The 24,219-nt window shown below is 43.6% G+C and overlaps 1 protein-coding gene across 4 annotated transcripts in view; it reads left to right on the forward strand.

Moving 5' to 3' along the window:
- The window catches only part of MLLT3 (MLLT3 super elongation complex subunit), a 343,568-nt gene that overhangs the window by 282,895 nt on the left and 36,454 nt on the right, over nucleotides 1–24,219 (forward strand). For 2 of the 4 annotated variants that reach the window (XM_075594656.1, XM_075594654.1), the window contains exons 8-9: nucleotides 6,026–6,173; nucleotides 10,037–10,133. In XM_075594656.1, coding sequence (XP_075450771.1) covers nucleotides 6,026–6,173; nucleotides 10,037–10,133 — 245 coding nt within the window. Of the gene's footprint in view, nucleotides 1–6,025; nucleotides 6,174–10,036; nucleotides 10,134–10,381; nucleotides 13,905–24,219 lie in introns of all 4 variants that reach the window. The other 2 variants (XR_012800564.1, XM_075594655.1) reach the window with 2 other exon arrangements.

A 24,219-nucleotide genomic window follows, 5' to 3' on the forward strand; every position in this document is an offset into this window, starting at 1 on the left:
CCTTTTTGCTCTCTTGCAGGAGCAGCAAAATCAATGTTGACTAATGAATTATGGATTCATTAGCGGTGCTGTCTTTTGGTCATTCTATTCCACACTTTTGGATGGTTTCCAGCAATCCTCTTGGATTTCCATTTCTATGCGAGTGGAAAGAGATGCATTTTTATCACTTGAATAGAATTATAATTTTAACCTAAAAAACACCGAAAATTATTCTAAACGACAATATCAAGAAGATGTAACGAGAATAATAACATAAATAGTTTGGCATCACCCCGACCACACCCTGGCCGCCTCGCATGTTTTATCATGAAATTACAAACTGCACAACTGTAATTGATGACGCAAATTTACTGTAATTATCATTCCTGTGTTCAACATGACAGGGTGGCAGTGCCCTGCAGTAATTGTGAAATGACATGGTTTGATAATAAAGTACATGGTTACTGGTCTGAAATGTACAACTCGGCAAATATTTTTTTTATTATTTCTTTTTTTATTATTATTATTTTTTTGCCACAATTTTACTTTATTCTCACTTTTAACAGAGAATATAAAAAGAAAAAAAGGACAGGACAGCCTAAATTAACCCTTTCCATGTTAGAGTTGGCACTGCGTTGCTGACACCTCTGGCAGCAAAAGTGTATATGCAGAATTGTAACAGTCGTTGCTGTTCTAAGTAAAGATGGGCGAATCTGCCAAATCCGTTTCCCGGATTTTCTCGCATTCCCCCCCCCCCTCCCCCCTCTACCCCCAAAATCTGTTTCGCAATGTAAAATCTGCAAACGGATTTGGTGGGTTTGAAATCGCACAGATTTATAAAAAATCACCATTGGATACAACCAGTTGACGGATTTGTAGAATCCAATCCGCGGATTGTACAAATCCTTCAGCAGATTGCGGAATCCGCGAAGTGTATGGGCAATAATAATTTTTATAAAATCGGAAAACCGTGGATCGGCCTTTTAGAGATTGATCCGCTGAAATCCACAGACCAAAGGAACCAGCCGATCAGCTGCGGGTCCAAATCCACCCCAAAATGCGCCCATTTCTAGTTCTAAGCACGGAGGGCGAAATCCACAAAGCTTCATTACGACGTAAAACCTAAAAACGTAACAGACGTACTTTTCAAGATGACTGCAATGTAACAGTGACATTTTCCAGATGAATGCAGATCCATAATCTAATTGAATATAAAACAATAGCTGCTGTATACAGTATCTCATTAAAATAAACATCTCACATTTTTGTAGCGCAAAGTTGCGTTGACATGCAACAATGTGACACCAAGTACGTAGGCCTTACTCCCATCCAGACCCTGGAAAAGACGGGGGTGGGGTGAACAAATGTAATTTAGTGGGAGAATCGGTCTTATTTTATTTGGGTCCCAAGTTACTTATATACCTCCCCAAATACACCTTTATGCAATATGTAACAAAATATCTGGGAACACAAAGGAAAGATACCTGAGATATAGGCTATTTTCCATCATTTGAATATACTTTGCATATCCAAATTAGCATATTTCCCAGGTATCTTAGCTGCATTCCGTTTTGTCCACAGGTGTGTTTGGGGAGCACATACTGTATCACTTGGGACTCTCTCCCTCCTCGTCTCTCCCTCTCCAGCAAAACCCATATATCAGGGTACTTTTCATCTAGCAAACTCGATTACAATTTTCATTTTAGATTTGGCAAAATAATTTTTGGCATATATTCGTCAAGTCGGGTGAGAAGTTTGCATGTCTTTACTTACAAAACACAAGAACATACACAGACGCTGTTAGTTATACACACCTGCGGAACAGGAGTGAGAAGTCCACACCGGCTCGACTGGAGAAGCTGCAGAGAGAGACTGTTTTAATTACGGGAGCGAAGCAGGCGCCCCCTGCAGTTGTGATTCTCGGGCAGCCTTGAGAACAACTAGTGCATGACTGGGGAGACAGGGGAAATCCATGTAACTGACTAAGGCCTGGGACATGGTCAGCGCTTATGCGCTGAGCCGTGCTGCTGCTCGGCACTGAGCCCCTTAAGCTGCAATGAGAGCGGCTTTAGCAGGAGCTCGCGCACGCGTCAGCACGCTTGGGGAAGAGTGTGTCTGACGGCGTTTTGACATTTCCCCGCTTGCCGGAGCGCAGGGCCGGTCACGTGCCCGCCCCCGGCCCGCCCCCGGCCCGCCCCCTGATGGCGCACTGTGTAAGGCCAGGGAAAGCACCGCTTTCCCTGAGCCTCAGCGCGCCTCAGCACGTTTGAGCGGCACTATGTCCCAGGCCTTAGGATATGTGCAGCTCCCGGAAATCTGACATCACTGGATTTATTTAAGGAAGCCTCATTCTCTTAACCCTTCCCCCCCCCCCACAACATCAATGTTACTTAAATCTTTCTAAAAATACACTCCTAAGAGCCTTTGCCTCAATGTTAAATAGATGCAGTGCACAGCACTACTACTTTTTTGAGCCACTTTGACCACTGGGTGAAGGTGTTAATAGGACGATGAAGTGGAGGGCAGTGGGAGTGATGACATGGGGGAGCACCATACATCTCAAATTAAGACTTGAGAAAAGTGCCTGCTTGACCAGAATTTGACCTTGAACTCAAAGGGGAACTTTAAAAACTAAAGAGATCAAAAACAGGCAAACAAAAGCGCTCTGGTTCAGAAAGCCCTGCACTCAAATTGATTTATCACCTTGATCCTTTTTTCTTTTCTTTTTTTTTTTTTTCTCTCCAACATCAAACTTAACCTTAACAAAATGTCTTATTTCCCTGTGTGACTGTCTATTTCAATTTTTTTTCCATACGGTCGTTGCAATGAACCTAGAAATATTTTTCACCCCTATTGTATTTTGTTTTTTGCATTCCATTTATTTCTCAGTTTACACCATGGCAAATTTTGCATCTGCAGCATGTCAGCGAATTAAGTCAAAGAACAGTGCAGAGAAAAAAAAGGTGGGGAAATGAGAATGTAGCAGCAATGCTGCACTCCTTGCATTAGATGTCATTATAACGGAGTTAGGGTAATCAACATTGAGGTTTATTGCTAAATGCAGGCGTTAAGAGATCTTCGAAGAGCTATAGATCCATAAGCCCCACCAATAGGCAAAATACATAGATGACAAGACAGTTTGATAAAGTTGTAATATATTTTATAGACATATTTTTTATTTATAGTTTTTCACATATGTTACCTGTCACATAGTTATCATGTCCCCTCTTAGACGCCTCTTTTCTAATGTAAATAATTCTCGTTTAGCTAGCCTCTCCTCATAAGTTAGATTGTTCATCCCCTTTATTAATTTGGTGTCTCTTCTCTGCACTCTCTCTAGTTCCATAATGTCTTTTCTAAGGAGTGGTGCCCAAAATTGTACTCCATACTCAAGGTGTGGTCTTACTAATGCTTTGTAAAGGGGCATAATTATGTTTTCTTCCCTTCCATGCATTGCCCGTTTAATGCAAGATAAGATCTTGTTTGCCTTTGCAGCTACTGCATGATTTTTGAATGACAGTTTCTTAAAATAAAATGATAAAACAAACAGAAATCCCTCTACAGTACGTGACCATATGTCATAGGTCTTGTCCGAGACGGGTCACTGGATTAGAAGAGAATTCACCTGTTCTGATACCAAAACACACCTCTGTTGAATTCTGATTTTCATATTACTATGGTGAGACTTTTGTACTATTTCTCCCCCATTCAAACAACATAAGCCCACACCTCTGTCGTAAATCAGCTACTGGTTTGACAGTTTTACGACTGTTAAACATCTTAAAAATAAGTTTAAAGTCTTACTAAATATATGAAAGAGCCATAACTTAGACAGACGCCATCTTCGTGGTTGCATCTGTGCTCTCTACATGCACGCCTGCATCTAAAATTTGACAGCCTAATGTCTATTTTCGCAGGAGAAACTGTTATCTGTCTTTTGCACCTCTTACCCATGCAGTGTGTGGTATGATTTGGTTTGTCTAATCGCAACGGTGACTCTTATGAATTAGTGTCAGGCCCATCATTTCTTATATTTAATATAAGCATCCAAGAAAGGGGTGAGCTATTTGTCACCTGTCTCTGGGATGTACAGGAGGTAGCTCAAGAATGTTACAGTTCTCTTTGAGGCTGACAGGCCAGGATCTGGCAATAATCCACAGCCTTCTAAACAACAAATTTCACTTTTAGTGAGCCATCAGTGAAACCCCGCCATTTAACCCGTTTGTAGATCAGCACAAACACAGGAAGGGTCTTGATCTGTCATAAGCACAATTTCTTGTATTTTTAACATAATTTCTAACCAATGTTAACACCTGAAGTACCAGATTAATTTATATACTTTTAATACATACAATATTTCTCACCATTTTTATTACAGTACCAAACTGTGGAATATGTTGGTAACTTATACTGTAAATAAATGAAAATAAATGTTATTAAAGTAGCAAAACGTAAGAAATCCTATGGTTTTTGTTTTTTAATCAGTTCTGTAGTATTACGGAATACTGGCTGCATTTTTTTTTCCACTTCTAATGCCATTTTTAATGATTTTTAAAAAAAATGTACTGATCAGCCTTTGGTTGCTACAGCAGCCATTTAGAAAGCTACTGTACATTCACTTCCTCTTTTGTGTCGCTCATACAGAATCTAGAGTCAATCGACACTGCTACTACTCTCTCTGAGTCACATCTAATCGTCGAAGAATAGATGGGTGCAGGTGGTTAGTCTCTCATACTCAAGGGTGCCAGGGACTTTATTACACAGACTGGTTACTTTATTTGTACAGATGGGTTTCATACATCCTTCTTCCCTGGATGCTCAGATAGCTTCCCAGGGAGGCACACATGGCTTTTCACCTTTGTTTGCCCTGTGTTAAGGGAAACTTGCAATTTTTGGCCCCTTTAAACTGGAGTAATTCCCAGGTACCTTCCAGGACTCTGTGTATGGGTGTACTTCTATCGAGGTTCCCATCTACATGTATCCTTATAATTCCCTACCAGTCCACACTATGGCAACATGGTGTGCATAGGCGTAGAGTTGGCGTGAGAGCAACTCTAGGTGTGACACTTCCCTGGACCCCTGATCTAGGGATCCTATACTTGAAGGGTCACGCACATCCTCTCTCAAGGAAAGATAGACTGCTTCGGCATCTTGAGTATTCATGTGACCCTTACTAAATAAAGGACACTCTTCCCGAACTTCAAAATAACAAAAGGTGACCCTATTTCTACACATAAAGTTGCACATATAAGACATACCCTTAACACCATACACTTAACACAGTGAGATTCCCCTCTTCTGGTGTCCTCCAGGAGCCATGGGGTCTGTAAGCTTCTACAGCTCCTTTTGTACCCCTGTATGATAACACTATCCTACCCCTGTAACGGGGCAAAATACAGACATCCTTAAAATATTAGGATTCATACATGGTCAGGTGACAATTCTAGCAGGTTCTGAAACTAAGGAGTGGCCAGACACCCGACAGGAGTTACTTTGGCAACATTAAATTAGCGACATGAAATAAGCTACATAGAATAAGCTATAGTTCACTAGGGCCTTTGCTCAGCATTAACCTATTAACCCCATTAGTATACAATAGTAATCCCACTAGGAGTGTTACTTTTCTATTTGCACACTGCAACATTATAACTGTATGTGCGACTGTACAGTATCAATTTTGGAGTAACCGGGTAAAGTTTTTAAGGCCTTTTTTTTAAAGATGTGTGCTCGACGAATTCTCTCACTGCTGCTTTACAACACATTAGCCTTTATGGCTCCGTCTTAGGCATCACTGCAGAAAACGTTTCTTTGTTTCAGGAGATAACAGGAACATTACTGAATAGACTGTTTACAAATAGGGCTATGGCTATAAGGTCTATAAGCTATTAAATATCAATGAGTGCTGTCAATTTGTCTTAAATATTTTTGGTAAGTGGAACGAGACCCTGTAAAATTGCCAGCTTAGCCAGACTGTTTTTCCCAAAACTATTGAGATGCGGCAACTGGACAGCCATCTTTAATTCCTCCAGTATGTTAATTTGCCTAGGTTTCTTTGTTTCTTGTTCAGGCACCCTCAGGTCCATAATGAAAGACTTGCATTCTGATGAGAACGAGGATGAATCAGACGAAGCAGAGGATAATGACTCTGAGAGTGAGAGGCCAGTCCATATGCATGGAGGCAGCCGGACGCGCAGGTATAATCGCCCTACATCACATGCACTCGACTCATTTACATCATTAGCTGACAGTGACTTCCTTTGTGCGAAGAGGGTACCTGAGACACAGACTTCCTGAAAGAAAGGAAAAGCAAGCACAGCTCAGCTGCCTAAGGCTGCGTCCCCGCTAGCGCTGAGCGGGCGGCGCTTGGCGAGGTGACTTGCATATAAATCAAGTCCACGCTCACGCGATGCGCATATGCGCGTGTACACACGCTCACCGGCGCTCTGTGCTTAGCTAAACAAAATTGTTATACTCTCTCTCCAAGCTTGAGCAAACTTAGCGCCAGTGGGGACAAAGCCTTAACCTGCACGAAACCTGTAAGCGTGCCATTAAATAAGCACAGTAGGAAACACCGTTTACATGTCCCCCTATATCACATATGGTTCTTAGGTCCAAATCTACAAATTGGTGCTACATTTTAGCAGGCCTCGGCTGCCATTCATACATATGGAAGTAAGACATGCTAAAGCTTAGCACCCTTAGTTTTCTGTATATGTCCCCTTATTTCACATACAGTATGGAACTCAGTCTACTGTATTAAAAGGCAAAATATTCATGTATTTGCAGTTAGAACACCAGTTGAAGCTGTTGAATGAATGAAACCCGGATGAAACGTCTGGTTTAGGAAAGCATGGCTACATACTTGTGATAAATATCCTGTTAACTAGAAGGTGCTTAATTGCATCTATGGGGAAGAGCTTCAATTTCTCATGTCTAACCCAGATTAAAAACAGAAAAGGCTTTGGAAAAGCTCACCACCTATGTAAAAGGCTCAATGCACACATTTAAACTACAGTAGTTTGGAGACCATAGTTAGTTTATCAGAGGATCTGAAAAGACAAAGTTGAGCTTGTCCAAAAAAAGAGAAAAAAAGTGGTCCCTACCATGGTGACTAAATGATGTTCTATCCAGTACTTTACTGAATCTCTTCAGTATGTCTGTCAATGTCCATTTGTATATATAGTTGAAGCAAAAAGTGACACTGTGTTTCCATTTGCATGTCCTTTCCCAGAATCCCTTGCTGCAGTGGAAGTGCTGTGTGCTGGATGATAATGGTGAAAGGCGGGGTTGCAGACCTGTCTAAGACATGCAAATAAGCATATAGGCATATTTCCATTTGCTATATTCTTTACTGTGGAGGTTTTTTGTCACTTTTTTTACTCACCATAACTTAACTAAGTATGGTAAACCCCATCCTCATTGCTTCATTGGATAGCCAGTTAACCAACCCCACACTGATGAGACCCATTAAGGTCAAAACGGCTGTCTGTGGGTGGGTTTTCTGGCTATGCATCTTAACCCTGGCTGTGCTTAAAGCTGTGACCATGCAGCAAGCTTAAGCCTATAGGGAACCATGTTAAAAATGGTTTTGAAGCAAAAGGTGACACTGTGTGACCATTTGCATGTCATTTCCCAGAATCCCTTGCTGCAGTGGAATCCATTTGCTATATGCTTTGCTCTGGAGGGTTTTGTCACTTTTTTTACCCACCATAACTTAACTATATATATATATATAAGCATACAGCTATATTTGCATATATATATATATATATATATATATATATATCTCAAATAAACCAGATTTGACACTGGTAAAAAGAAACAGCATACCATATTGTAGTCCAAAAAATGTATTAGCGTTGCCAGTATGTTTGAATAATTTTTTTGGACTACAATATGGTATGCTATCTCTTTTTACCAACGTCAAATTTGATTTATTTGATCTGTTGAATTTATATGGGACTGTCTCTTTTTACCAGCGTCAAATTTGCTTTATTTGATCTGTTGAATTTATATGGGACAAGCATCTGTCTACCACTGTGTTTCTCTGTCTGCCCTGTGTTTATAAAAAAAAAATTGTTTATATTTTTTGATCTTGTTTTTCATTGTTGTCATTATTTATGCTTAATAAACCCTTTTTGTTATCATTGATTTTATGATCAGAGTACTTGTGTTTGGGATTTCTGTGTCTTATTGTGTTTATGTATTATTCACTCCCGTAGCACCGCCACTTACCCATACATCTTTATGGTTTATTTGTGGTTTGTGATCATTTGTATTACATATTGATTTTTTGATGTGGTTACGTTTGTGTGTTTTTATATATATATATATATAATCAAAAATAAATAGACAATACCGTTCTGGGGCTATCGAAATACTTTTATTTGTGCAAGCTTTAGGGATACAATGATTTCTTCTTCAGGCATTGTTACAATGAATAAAGCAAGCAAGGTTTAACTTAAAAACAGTGCATCTTGGAATGTTATCTGTGACTGAAACCTATCCCTCCCCCCCTGTGCTGTATGCGATTTATGACTTGAGGTCATAAATAGTCCCGGAATGTTAGTGATGTAATAGTGTGTGTATGCGTGTCTATGTGTGTATGTATGTAAATGTAAATATATAAAGCGCCCACAGTGTATACAGTACTGCACTTTCCACCCTACCATCAACCTCAAACTCATCCATTCCCCGAACGAAGTATATTTCCTAGACACAGCCATTACAGAACAACCAACTACAGAACAACCAACTACAGACTTCTGTATACCGCAAACCTACAGACAGAGCCAGCTATTTGAGGGACAACAGCTTCCACCTGACATACACTAAGCATGCAACCTTCTACAGTCAAGCCATACGATACAACCGGATATGCTCCGACACAGCAGGGGCCAGCGGGGATTAAAGCCTTGAGACCGTGGATATAACCACAGAATTGTAGACCAGCAAATCCACAAAGCCACCAGAATGCTGAGAAGAGATCTCCTTGAATACAGACAGAAAGAGACAAGCAACAGGGTACCTTGGTGGTCACATATAACCCACACCTAGAAGCCCTACGCAAGATCGCCAGGGAACTACAACCCATTCTCCAGGAAGATACAAGACTGCAACAGGTCTTCCCTGAAACACACACTTTTAGTAATGAACACCCACTTACATTTCCACACCTACCCACACCATTGGTATACACCCCCACTCCACACACACCTTTTGTAACGCGCTGTATACACTGTGGGGGCTTTATATATTAACATACATACATACACACACACTCTTACATCACTAACATTCAGGGACTATTTAACACCTCAAGTCATTAATCGCATACAGCACAGGGGGGAGGGATAGGTTTCAGTCACAGATAACATTCCAAGATGCACTGTTTTAAAGTTAAACCTTGCTTGCTTTATTCATTGTAACATCGCCGGAAGAAGAGATCAGTGTATCTCAAAAACTCGCACAAATAAAAGCATTTCCTTAGCCCCAGAACGGTATCGTCTATTAATTTTTTATTATTACGCTAGGCTAACATGGTACAGAACACACACACACACACACGAAACCAGAATTTCAGGGCACTCAAACAGGTATATCAAAAATATGCAAAGTTACTTATCTTTGCAGACAGGGTGCTTGCAGAGCAGCTGGGATCCCCATTCAGCTGTAAAATGGACTAAATAAAAAATACGGTAGCACTCTCTGTAGGGTATAAATAAGGTTAAAAAAAATTGATGGCTTGGATTACCTCTTTACTGTGTTATTTTGTTGATTTTATAAAAAGTATCATGAGCAGATTTATTAACTCCTTCAATTGATGCAGATTGTTGCACACAGGTCATAATTGTTGTAAAGGCTTTGATACATTGACGTAAGGAAGGGCACAATGAAAATGCCTCCTTGCCTGGAATCATCTCCCCTTAAGTAGTTTCAGACCCTTTTTGAGGATTGACTTTGCCATGTTTGAATACATCTTACAGCATGTTCAGGTCGCTTCTTTCGGTCCTCTTTCCTACTTGCTGGTCTGACATCAACTTTCTTACATTTGTAGGGTTAGCCTGAGTGATGGAAGCAATAGTGAAAGCAGTTCTGTGTCGTCACCGTTACGAAATGAGCATCCAACGCTGTTAAAAACGAACAATAATCAGGTATGGCTTTTGTGAAATAGTTAACTTTATTTTTCTGTCCTGTTCATGCGATTCCTTGGAACATTATATTTTGCTCAGTGAATTCCAGACTGTTGAAATGCCTGTTTCCCCCACCCCCCTCCCCCCAACCCACCCCAGCCACGTATGAAAGATCCTATGAGGTTTAAAAGCTTACAAACAGTACAAAGTACAGTACTACACTGCCAACCTGGGGTTTTTGTGTTTCATTTTTTCCATATCACATCAAGGTTCAATACAGCAGCAAAACTGCTAACCTTATGTAGCACCTATTCCCCCACCGTAAGTGAGATCATCCGGCTACCTGGTGTTGCTGTTGCGGTGCATACCTGTGAGGCTGGTACAGGAGGCTCTGAGTATTCCGCGGTGGTGTGGGGAGACATCAGGACAGGTTTTCAGGGTGGCTCATCTCTGGTTACAGCGCCTCCAGCCAGCGAGGATCTTAAGATGACCAGGATGGTCCATGCTGGCAACTTCTTAGTGACCCAGACTTTGTCAAAGCCCCACAGGGGTGAAACGCGTTAGAGCACACAGGGGGTAAATTCCCTCTTTTTATCCTTTTTTGCTCATGGTTTAATAAAGGCATACTTTTGTTAGCACTGTCCAGCCTTATCATCTTTTTGCTAGCAGTGCCCGCTGATCTACTCCCTTTACTGAGAGGTTTTTGCCTTATCCTTGATGGTACACAGGATACCACATTCCCACTCCTCAGAGGGAGTGGAGACAGACTGCCTGACTTCTGGGAGAGTGTCAGTATTTACCATGGGGATGGGCTTGTAACCCTGCCCCATAACAGGGCAGGTTTGATACTGACATTAATTGCATGTGACCCAGCCAGAATCCTCCTCAGGATGACACTCTCAGGTTGTTGCTAGGCACGCCCATGGATACAGTAACAATGTATCCTGGCTGCAATAGCAAGCTAGGCCTTCATGAGAGAATTTACCCTTCACAGTGCCTGTACCTAATAGGATTTATACTGTGAGGACCCATAAGAAGGATAGCGGAAGGATAGCGGCTATATCCTCCCCCTGGTGAAAGTCTCACGCCTTTGCTGAGGAATACAGTATATACAATATGATTAACATCTCAATACAACAGTATACATTACCCCCCAAACAACTGGTACCTTCCCTTTGTGGAGAACCCTGGGTCTAGTATAGGTGTTTGTTTAATACCGACTCAGTAGTAATGGGCAGGGTCTGGTTTCTTCTATCAATCACTTTAACTGAGTAACAACACCTTCTCCCAGACTTGGGATATACTCCACCCTATCAAGGTGGATATTGCGCCCCACTACCCACACTTTTATAAGAAACTTTGCCCGGTCCTGTTCACAGGACTTGAAACCTTTGGTAGTACTAGCCAGGTATTCTAGGATGGCCTCTCGAACCCATTCATCGCTATGCGCTTCCGCGCTCCTCATAAGAGATTTCTGGAGATATGGGTATTCAAATCCCATTTTCCTAAACCTCATCACCAGTACCCTTTCTGTCATGCTAAACTTCATTAACCCTTTGCTGTACCAGGCAAGACCCAGAATAAAGATCCTTCCCATAAGGGTGCCACAGGACCCTCCTCTATATCCGCAGAGGAAAGTGTCTCTACCACAGACTTACTACTTTTCTGGCGCATAATTTCAGCATGTTGTTCTGCTGTGAGCCTACCTTCCTCCCACCAGCATTGCACCTGGTCACCCATCCTTTAGCACAAATCAGGTCCGGTTTAGGTGAGGCACATTGTCACGGTAGCTTATGACAAGATATAATGAACACCAAATATCTGGGTTGAAATGAACGAGGCTTAGATATAATAAAATATATTTATTCCTTAAAAAAGGTGAACACAGCAATATAGTACAATTAACAGGCAAGAAGGTAACACTTACTTAGGGTTGGGGGATGGAGAAGTATCAGCTAGCAATTCTCCAGCAATCCTGTGACATTCCAGGTGGAATCAGAAGCACAACTAAAAAACTGTAGGGTGGACACAGTTTATATACCTGTGTAACCCTATTCTTAACATTGAATACAGATTATTGGTGAACAATTATCTGTATCCAATCCCTAACGTGGAGACACAGATTAACCCATGCCCCCCAGCTAATTAGCCCATGTGTACTTGGACTCTATGGGTAGCCCCATAATTAAATCAGGGGCGACGACCAGTCTACCAAATGAAGTATCTGCATTGTTTGTAGGTGTAGACATAACACTTACAAACCACTCCAGTTTGATGATTCTCCACCCTCAGGTAACAATTAGAGTGGCAGAGTCTGTTGATTAGTACTTGGTCTGAAGATTAGTACTTAGTGTAAACAATCAGGGCAGTTAACTTTTGATCACAGTTCTTAGGCTCAATCAGCCGGCTGCCCTTCATGACCTATTAGCATAGTAGATGGAGTCTGCATTGTCAGAGCAGATCCAAAATACCATACATATATACGTAATATCTACACATATTAATAAGTTCCATTCTGATGGGCTCAGTGGGTCAAAATTTGCCAGTTCTTAATGCCTACAGTGACTCCACACATTGGCCAAATATCAACTCTCTGCGACCTCCAGAACTGGAAATACAGAAATGCACTTTAAAACATTAAAATACAGGCTTATAATGAAACATGGGAACAGGGGAACATACATTTTCCTGACATTACAAGGGGTAAGCCACATTCCTGGACCACAGTCCAGTTAACCCCCTGCCTCCCTGGTGAGGTCAGGGGGTGGCCATATGGGGTGCAACCCCTTTAATACCGGGCCAACCCCCTCTCCCTCTACACACATATCCCCTGTACATCTTATCCCACCAAGGTAATGTACCCCCCACAGAGATCATAGACACTGTACCATTATTTACATTCACATTGCTTCTTGGAGACACAGAACCCACCGGTGACAAGGGACGAGGAGTCAGGAGTTTAATACTATGGCTGGGGTTGGTATTGGATAACGGGCAGATTGGGGTAGGGCGGGCACTTTAAAATCTCTGAACCGGGGACCTCTGGAGCTATCTTAGTGTCCACAGTCCCAGCAGTGCTCCGTTGGCTACGACCCGAGCAGTTATGTACCTTGCTGCAGCAACGACTGCAGCTTTGTGGGAGTCTCTTGCTTTCTTTCTCTCCCTGCAATGCAGAAAGTAGGGGTCCACAGAGGGCTATTAACTCACCAGGGAGATGGCTCCATCCTGGGAGTCCATCCAGCCAGATGGCTCTATTCGCTCAAATCCTCCCGGTCGCAGAGATGGGATCAGCACAGGTCTGGGGCAGGATGGGGTAGAACCGGACGGCACTTCCCGGGGGAATTCCTCCACAAGCCCCAGTGCATTGTAGTGCCTCTCAGCAGCCACTACATAGGTGACAGCGCGAGCACGGGCCTCGCACATCTCCTTTCTCCTATGCAGATATTGGTCGGTCGCTTCCTGATCTTGTGCTCAGCATGGGTCGAATTCCCGGACCTCGATCACGGAGCAGGTGTTGACCTCAGGAACCAGCAGGCTGCCCTCCAACTCAGGAGCGTGGGAGGCCCAGACCAGTACCTCGGTGATCTCTGCGGTCTTGTCATCCGACGAAACCGGAAGCAGCTGTCATTTCGGTGAATACCTCCCTCTTGGAGCCAGTCGGTGGAGATGATGCGTGGAGTACCTCGCAGTATGCTGGTGGTCCCTCCTCGCGGTTCTCCGGTACAGGATTGGTTGGCTCCGACATCACTCCCAGTGACATCGCAGACATCTCCGACGTCGATGGGGTAGCAGGTAAGTCCCGGAAGTCCTCTATCCACATGTAAGGCCGAGAATGGAGCCTTCCTTCCGCCCCATGTGGCGAACAGAGCCTATTCCTGAATCGGGACTCACTACATCAGACTCCACACAGGGAGAGGAAGCAATCATCTGCAGCTCCGGGTAGAACAGCTCATACACCATGGCCATGTAATGAGTGGTGGCATCGCTCGCGGAGCCTTGGGCCAGCGCCGTCAGTTTGCACACCAGGGTGTAGAGGGTTCTCAGCTCCTCAGTGCTCATATTAGTGGTAGTACCAGTGGGTCCCATGGGCCTGACCCGGAGGTAGGGAACCTGGCATGCCACAAATTGTGGAAGCACCCGCAGCTCCTGTCCCGGATAATCACACAGTTGGCAGACCCCCAACAGCAGGTTGCTATCGTCCTCTCGCTGAAGCACTAGTACCCAACCAATTAGTTCATAGATATCTCCTAATTCGGCATCCATTTTATCTTTAGTGATGGAGCAGCTCCGCACACATGTCTGATAGTCACAGTGTACTCGCATCCGGCAGTGTCGGGCTAGTCACGCCCAACTCCTCCCCCTGGTGGACCTAGGCATCCAATCCAAGATTGAAAAGGAGGCGTGGTCTCAGCATTTCACGCTGATTTTGGGTGCTGGAAAAAGTGAAACTTGCAAAACCTTCTGCAAGCTTTTGCAAGCAACCTGGTTCGGCAGGAACCACTATTTTGTGACATTACATGAAATGCGGTCCCTGTTTTCATCAGGAACCGCCATTTTGAGTAGCAACCATCCAGGATGTAATCCCTTTTGGGTGCCGTGTTGTGTATGGCTGCAGTTCCTCAAACAAAGGTTCTGGCACCCGAGAAGTGGGCACACCTCCTCAGATACCTGCCGCGCATACATAAGGGTAAAGTTGGGTAGGCAGTAGTTTCCACGGTGGCGCTTTGCAGAACTACCCCCACCATCTTCATTGTTCAGTGAGCAACAGGCTCCCTGGGGACGTGTCAGGGAACTGACCCCACCTTTCTTCTTGGATTACCCGGTTGGGCAACAACCTCCCCGGCGTCGCATCAGGGAGCTGTCCCCACCTTACTTAAGAGTGTAGGTTTCTGTTCGGCAGCCCCACGATAAAGGGACTGTCGGAGTACAGTGCAGCTCTTCAAGCAGGGAGACTCAATCACCCCCACTAAGATACCTGCCAGCTATACTGAGAGAGGGTAGTGCAGGGCTACAAGGCACAGACCCAAGTTTCCTGCACTCCCTAGAGTCCTAAAGCACAGTCACATACACAGTCCTTGTGAATAAAAGTCCTGCTGTTAAAACCTGTCCTGATGCGATCTCAGCAGCACCTCCATTCTGTAGCACCTGTTCCCCCACCCTAAGTGAGATCTTCCGGCTACCTGGTGTTGCTGGTGCGGTGCATACCTGTGAGGCTGGAACAGGAGACTCTGAGAACTCCGTAGTGGTGTGGGGAGACATCAGGGCAGGTTTTCAGGGTGGTTCATCTCTGGTTACAGTTCCTCCAGCCAGCAAGGAACCTGAGTTGACCAGGATGATCCATGCTGGCAACTTCTTAGTGACCCAGACATTTAGTCACACAGATAGATGGTTCCACTGAATCTTTATTGTAGTCAGACAGAAGTCACAGCCTTCCCTTTGTACAAGACCCTGCAGGCCCCATCCAGCTCCTTATTCTTGATGGTACACAGGATTACACATTCCCACTCAGAGGGAGGGGAGACAGACTGCCTGACTTCTGGGAGAGTGTTGGTATATTCCCAGGGGATGAACTTGTAACCCTGCCCCATAACAAGGCAGGTCTGATACTGACAGGCATCACATTAATTGCATGTGACCCAGCCATTATCACCCAGGATGACACCCTGTTTGTTGCTAGGCCCGCCCCTGGATACAGTAACAATGCATCCAGGCTGCAATAGGAAGCTAGGCCTTCATGAGAAAATGTACCCTTCACAGTGCCTGTACCTAACAGGACGTATACCGTGAGGGCCAACAGAAGTATAGCGTCCGGAGGCTATGCAATACTTTAACAGGGGATCAGACGCACTTTTGCTGCCCACGCACTGTTCTTTACACTGAACTAATACATGGTTAAGATTCTAGTTTAAATACTACTCGCCCTACTTTTATAACAGCAGGGCTAGTGTATCTCACGTGTATTTTTAGCCATGTTAATACTAGTCTTCATTGCAGAGAAGCATGTTATGCATAAACTTTAATAGGTTAAATAAGCTATGGCACTGGTGTGTTAACATTTTTGTGTATGTCTGCATTTCATTTTGTTAAACAATCAGAAGACTGCTTAATTTTCTCTAATAAAAAGCAAGGCCAATAACTGTCAAGAGAAATTGTGCTGGGTCAGTACATCTTCCCATCTGTTTTATTTAGGTTATACAGGCATACCCCGGTTTAAGGACACTCACTTTAAGTACACTCGTGAGTAAGTACATCTCGCTCAATAGGCAAATGGCAGTTCACGCATGCGCCAGTCAGCACTTCCTGAACAGCAATACCAGCTCCCTACCTGTACCGAAGCTGTACCCAAGCGGGGAGACTATAGAACCTGTTACAAATGCGTTATTTACATCAGTTATGCACCTATATGACGATTGCAGTACAGTACATGCATCGATAAGTGGGAAAAAGGTAGTGCTTCACTTTAAGTACATTTTCGCTTTACATACATGCTCCGGTCCCATTGCGTATGTTAATGCGGGGTATGCCTTTACAGAAGCCCGTCAGTTTGCAAAGTGCAGCAAAGATAGAGAACCCATAAGTTTATCTGCATATCTTCCACAGGTCCCCAGACCGACCTTATTCGCCATGCTGTCACGTCATACATTGGTTACGCTGCAGATGAGCGTTCCGTAAAGCACAGTGACTCTTCAGTTATTGGCCATCAGCTGTTTTAGTCACTTCGCCATGAGAATGTGATATGGCTAGTTTACCGGTTTTGGTTAAGGTCAAGGAATAGTTTTGAAAGAAAAGTTGTTGAAAAGGTTCATTGTAGATTGTAAGGGTGAAATGGGGGCAAAAATCTGAGATGGCTCCACATTTTGCCCATGTTTGTGCACTTGTGGGATGTTGACTTGCTCCAAACATTTCAGTAGGTGCTCTTTTTTGACTTGGTAAACCTGCTAAAAACAAAGTTTATGGGCAACAGCCTTTTTACCTTTATTTTGGGTACTAATGTGGACAGGGCCATTTGAAAGATGGCAAAGTAATGAATGGCCTTTGTCATGGGAGACCAGCACTTTTAACACCTTTTACCTTCTGGGATCATTCACTAGGCAAAACAAGGTAGTGGAATAAAATTAGGTTTATTCGGGTAAACCCGCGTACACACAAATGAAATACAAAATACAGTTGAAATACACACTTACTGGGGGTCTGGGGGTGAAAACTAGCCTCAAATAGGCCTGCATCAGGAAGGCTTACCCTGTCCTCTCCACGTCCAGGAACACACAGTGCTCTTCTCGGGAGAGTCAACGCGCTCTCCCCGCTGGTCTCAGCTCTGTCCAATTCCCAGAACTTGGACGCGAGAACTTGCTCCCAGCTCTTCTCCTCTGCTTGGCCATGCTACCCCTGCACCTCTATGCCGAGCACCCACCGGTCGCGTCACTGGACTAAGCCTGGAGCAAGTAACATTGTTTCTCAGAACTTGTCCTCAGCTAGGCTAGGCTTCTCCGGCACCTCAATGCTTAGTGCTTTGCTATTGCGAGCAAAGCACATTGGAAAAGCCTGCCAGAGCTTCACTGGACTAAGTCCCAAGATTGCATGTAAGTCTGAGAGACAGAGAGAGAGAGTTCTCTGATCGGGCAGTCCCTCACATAGACCTCAGTGTCCTATGTCTAACATGGAAGAGAGACTTGCGACCAATCAGAGCGTGGGAATTTTTCCCACAAGCCAATCAGAACGGGGGCTCGTCTGGCTGCTGATGTCAGAGGAGGAAGCATGCCAAGCTGGCTTGAAAAACCGGGTGGGCAGGAAATATGAATTGGCCAATGGGAAAAGCGCCTACGAGCAGCATCTTCCCCAGCCAACCCATTGCCACCCACTGGGCAGGCTCCCCAAGGTCTGGCAGTCATTAAAGGGCCCCAGTGGGGTGCCCCCTGTTCTTTGGGCCGGGTACTTAGCCCTTCCCTGCTCACCAAAACGGTTTCATCACCTCTGGACATCCTTTCTCCTTAGACATCGGTTTTCAATGCAGATATCCCAGCGCCTATGTAGATGCCTGGGCTGACATCCATACTGTATCAAACAATACCTACAGTATAAAACATTGTTTAATAAACTTATATCACTTGGGGAACCTTATACCTGTGTGGGAAATGGGTCTGGGATACTTGAGCTCGAAAACCAGTATTCTGGGGGACACTGTGTAGCCCCAGTGTAATGCACCCCACGTATACGCAAATCATGCCTGCACGTCGGGGAGAATTACAGGACTACCAGTAACTTTGTCCCCCGGACTCCTGCAAACAAGATAAATACATTTTGACCAAATATCCTACCTAAAACTTACACCCCTGAAGTTTCATGTTTATTGGGGACAGGGAACATGTAAAGCCCCAAACAGCTCAGGTTTTTGCTATATATTACATTGTACTTCCATAACCCACCACTTCTTTATCTACAGACGCATACCCGCAAATCATATACTATTTGCGGGTAATATCAGTACTTTTATCTCTGGTTATCAACACTTTACACAGTTTTTAACCCTATTTGCCCCCAACATCCACCCTTAACCCTTCTGTTTCCAAAGTCCCAGTCCTGCAGCTATTTCATATAAGGGACCCTAACCCTTTGGCATCCCCATTTTATAATCCTGCAGGGGACAATGTAATGGGAACAGAATTACAGGGCAACACAGTAATGTACAATATTAGACCCAAGAGCTGACACTCTCAGCTCTTAACACACGTTTTTTAGGGACAGCCAGCCGGACTTCACCGTCACAGCCTTCACCATAATACATTCTCACATTACAATGGAAAAGCAAGTATAGAATATCCTATGACCATTTCATTTTCCATTTACTGTTGACCCCAATGGGGTAAAATGATGGACCAGAGGGCCTTTTATGCAAGATGAAATCAAGGAATGCAGTATGGTTGACTAACAATGTCCTATTAAAGCTGCAGTTCGAGCAATATCCTACATGTGTGTTTTTTTTTTTTAATAAATCAGTTCTGTACTGTGTAAAAATACTTGTAGCATTAAAATAAATAGCAACCATTTACAAATTCACATCCCCTTCTTCTTCTGAAACAGGCTGTGACACCCCTTTTTGAGTCCTGCCCTCTCTCTAACAGTGCACCAATTGTATCTAGTGAATGCCTGGTCACATAATCTTCCCCACTGAACTTTGCATCTTTGGTACTCTTCTGCTGCACTGCCATTTAGTTAATCCCGAGCCGAATCTTCGCCGATCGATCAGCAATTTAACTAATCACTTGTCAGTGTGTAGATTGTATTGATGCACATATTAAATGGAAAAATGGCAGCTTGAACTGCTGCTTAAAGGCTTCTATATAAAAAGGAGAAAATTTAAACAACTTACCGTAATTTTCTTTTCCTGGAACCATGGCAGTGGGCACCATTGGGTTAATCCCTTCTCACTCTAGGTAGGACAGGAAGTAGACTTTTGCAGGTAGGCCATATAAGGCCCCTCCCTCTACCTGCACATTAGTCTTACGATTCTTCCATAGCTGAAAATATATAACTGATAGGCATTAGACATACATAGGGAGGGTAACTATGTGCCCACTGCCATGGTTCCAGGAAAAGAAAATTACGGTAAGTTGTTTAAATTTTCTCCTTTCCTGATCACCCTGGCAGTGGGCACCATTGGGACATACCCCAGCAGTGAACATTTTTAGGGAGGGATACATCAGAATAAACACCACAAGTTAATGCCTTATCAGTTTGACCTTTATTAATACACCTTATACTTATTTCACTACAGATTCTATCACTCTACGACCAAAGCTTGCGTCAGCTGATGATTGTACATCTAGTCTGTAGTATTTCAAGAATGTATTGAATGAGGACCAGACTGCCGCTATGCATATCTGTCCTGGTGTATCCTGGGCTTTAAATGCCCATGAAGTAGACATGGTCCTTGTAGAATGAGCTTTAATGTTCCAAGGTTTATCTTGTCCTTTGCTTTCATAAGCCTTTTAATACAAGACACTATCCACTGGGAAATTGTTGTCTTTGATGCTTCTTGACTTTTCTTCGGTCCCTCTGGAATTGATGAATAGTCTGTCTGACTTTCTGATATCTCGCATCCTTTCCAGGTACACTTTTAGACATCTTACCACGTCTAATTTGTGTAGTCTTTCTTCTTTCTTATTCTTTGGTTCTGGACAGAATGTCGGAATCACAATTTCTTGATTCATATGGAACTGTGATACAACTTTTGGCAGGAGTTGCTGCACTGGTCTGAGAACTGCCTTGTCTTGATGTATGACTAGGAATGGTTCCTTGGCTGATAGAGCCTGTAGTTCTCCCACTCTCCTTGCTGAGGTGATTGCTATCAAAAACGCCATCTTCCATGATAACCATTTTAAGCCTATCTCCTGTATAGGTTCAAACGGAGCTGCTGTTAGTACATCCAATACTAGGGACAAGTCCCATGTAGGTACCCTGTTCTTGATTTGAGGCCTTAACCTTTTAACTGCCTGAAAGAATCTGATGATCAATCTTTCCATTAAGGCTGATAGTGCAGACACCTGTACTTTCAATGAGCTAAGACTGAGACCTTTCTCAAATCCTTTTTGCAGGAACTCCACAATTGATACAATTCTAGGTGAAAGGAATTCTGTTTTTCTTTTTCACACCAATCGCGAAAGCAAAGCCAGATTCTATGGTATACTTTCGATGTGGAACTTTTCCTTGCTTGTAAAAGGGTTTGGATTGTTTTGTCTGAACAACCTTTCAATATCAATGTTTCCTGCTCAATCGCCATGCCGTCAAAGCCCATTTGTTTGGCATTCGGATGACATATTGGCCCCTGACGCATCAACCCTTTGCGATCTGGTATGTGCCATGGTGTATCTATTGCCATATTTACCAAGTGTGTGAACCAAAGCCTTCTTGGCCAGTAGGTTGCTACGAATATCACCTCTGCTTGGTCTTCCCTGATTTTCCTGATTGTTTTCGGAATTAGGGGAATTGGAGGGAACAGGTATGCCAACTTGAAGTGCCATTTGAAACTGAGAGCATCTGTACCTTGTGCGCTTGGATGAAACTGTCTGGCACAGTAGTTCCTTACCTTGCGGTTTTGGTGTGTCGCCATGAGATCTATGTCTGGCTGACCCCATCGCTCTACCAGTTCTTGAAACACCTGTTGATATAACGCCCATTCTCCTGGGTGTATGATGTTCCGACTTAGAAAGTCTGCTGTGACATTTTCTAGTCCTGGGATATGTATCTGTAATTTCCGACAAGTGGCACTCTGCCCAAAAGAGGATTTCTGCTGTGAGGTTCATCAGCTTTCTGCTCCTGGTTCCTCCTTGTTCGGCTATATACTTGACAACTGACCTGTTGTCTGATTCTATTTTTATACAGCCACCTCTTATATGGTCTTGGAAAGCTTCTAAGGCCCTTTGTACTGCTTTTAATTCCAGCAGATTTGATGGAAGATGCTTTTCCTGGTTTGTCCAGGTTCCTTGCACCAATGTTTCTCCCATCTGGGCACCCCAACCTGTGTTGCTCGCATCTGTTGTAATTCTTACCAAGTGCACTGGGTGTAGTGTTTGTCCTTTTTTCCAGGTTTCGGGTATCTTCCCACCACTTTAATTCCTGTTTTGTGTGTGGGTGCAACAAGATTCTTTGTCTTGTGTCCTTGTGATTCCCGTTTCATTGTTGCAGAAATTGTTTTGCAGTGGTCTCATATGTATTGCTGCCCATTTTGTGACGCTTAATGTTGAAGCGAATTTCCCTAGGAGCTTCATGCATTCTTCTGCTGAAGTCCTGGTAGCTTTCCTGAGCTTCTTTGTTGCATGGATATGTCTTGCCTCTTTGCGTCTGGTAGTCTCACTTCTCCTTTTGCTGTATCAAATTCTACCCCCAGAAATCTTAACAGCTGAGTGGGCATGAGATGGCTCTTGTCTCTGCTTATTAACCAACCGTGGTGTTCCAGGAAGTTATTACCATCTTCTGGTCTTGCTGGAGTTTCTCCAGACTCCTTGATTTTACCAGGATGTCGTCCAGGTATGGGTATATTTCTATCCCTCTTCTCTCATTTCTGCCACTAGAGGGGCTAGAACCTTTGTAAACGTCCTTATGGAAGTCGCCAGACCAAATGGCAGTGCTGTGTACTGATAATGATCTTGATTTACTGTAAACCTTAGGCATCTTTGGTGTCCCTTTGCTATGGGCACATGTAGATAGGCATCTTTAAGTCTATCGCCACCATCCAGTCTCCTGGTTGTACCTCTTGAATAATCAGGTTCAACGACACCATCTTGAATTTTCTTATTTTCAAGAATAAATTCACATTTCTTAGGTCTAGGATTGCTCTGTACTCCCCTGTAGGTTTCTTTACTAGAAAAATTCTGGAATAAATTCCACTTCCTCTTCCTGAAGTACCTTCTTTATTACTTCTGCTTGTAATAATTTCTTTAAAGCCGAATTCATCTGCCTTCTTTTTTCCTTGGACTGTATCCATGTTATTAGGCCCATATTTCTTCTTGGCATCTCCCTGAATTCTATACTGTACCCCTGACGAATGGTCGGTAATACCCAATTGTCCTGTATTGTTTGGGCCCATGTTGCAGAAAACTGCTTCAGTCGCCCTCCTACTGGCAACTGCTGGGCCCTCTGACCTTCATGTGGACTATTCTTTGTGGATGATCCTCTTCCTCTGGCGCCACGAAAAAGCCGGTTCTGGCCGCCCCTCCATGTTGTTTGTCTTGGAGATGACCTGCCAGGTCTATATGCCTTTGCTTCCTTACAGTATATTGGTTTCTATTAGCCTGTTGGAAACCGAATCTTCTGGCCCTGTTTTCCTGAGGTAAAAAGTGCTTTTACCTCCTGATGCTTTTGTTATTATTGCATCCAGTTTGTTACCGAAGAGGAACTCACCTTAAATGGTAATCCACACAAGTTGTTCTTTGATGCTGTGTCAGCCATCCAGTGTCTGAGCCATAAAGCCCTTCTTGCTGATACCGCCAGCACCATAGATTTGGCTGCTCATTTTACTTCTGACAGTGCTTTAAGAATAGCACTTCCTCGCATAGCCCTTGCTGCTGACGTAGTTGCTATGGCAGGTTTGAGGATGTTCCTGCGGTAACGTATGCTTTCTTCAATACGTATCCATCTTCCTATCCATAGCGTCCTCCAATGACGCAGGTTCCTCTATTGGAATTGTGGTCTTTTCTACTATTCTGGAAATAGCAGTATCCACCTTTGGGCTGACATCCCAAAATTTTACCTCCTCTTGTGGGAATGGATACATCTTCCCAAACCTTTTAGGCGTAAATACTCTGGCGTCTGGTTGCGCCAACTCCACCTGACTGAGGTCCTTAATTACTTGATGGATAGGAAAGACTCTACCTTTTTAAAGCAGCAGCAGACTGCCTAGCTCTGTCAAACAGCAGGCCAGTACAGAAACTCTTGAAGCAGCCAGGACACTCTTTGTCTCGCCCCAAAAAGTTTATCTTTTTTGTGGGTTAACTCCTCAGTGTCTTCCAGTTCCAAAGCCTGTATCATGGCTTTGATGAGTGGATCCACCCTTTCTACATCAAATTCAGATTACTCTTCCTGAATATCTTAATCTGATGAATCCATTTCACCCTCTGACACATGAAAACAATCAATGTCAGACTCATATGATGAAAAACCTTTCCCCTTATCCAGACTGGTCTGGGATCTAGATCTTTCCTGCGTAGGGTTAACAGCTTGCTGGACTGCCGCATCAACACTCTGTTTAACAGCCTCCTTCATCAATAAGGAAAGTGCTCATTTGTTCATTGGTATCACCTGCAGGTGCCTTAAGACAATCTTCACATAATTACTTCTCTATTAGGGCTGGTTTCTCACAAGGTGAACACCATTTAGTTTTCTTAGCAACCTTTCATTTATGTTGCAGGGATTCCCCTGTCCCTTTTGAAGATCCTGCTTCTGGGAGGGTAACCACCAAACTAATTTATAAAAACAAAATAAATACTAAACATACACCCTAATGTATATTCCAGCACTTGGCTTCTCCCTGCTGAGCGTTCCATGCTGCAGCTCTCACTCACACATACACACAGTGTGTTCGTCGCTTCTATGACGTCATCAAGTGCTCGTG

The sequence above is a fragment of the Ascaphus truei genome, chromosome 1 (assembly GCF_040206685.1).
Source record: "Ascaphus truei isolate aAscTru1 chromosome 1, aAscTru1.hap1, whole genome shotgun sequence".
Taxonomy (NCBI): domain Eukaryota; kingdom Metazoa; phylum Chordata; class Amphibia; order Anura; family Ascaphidae; genus Ascaphus; species Ascaphus truei.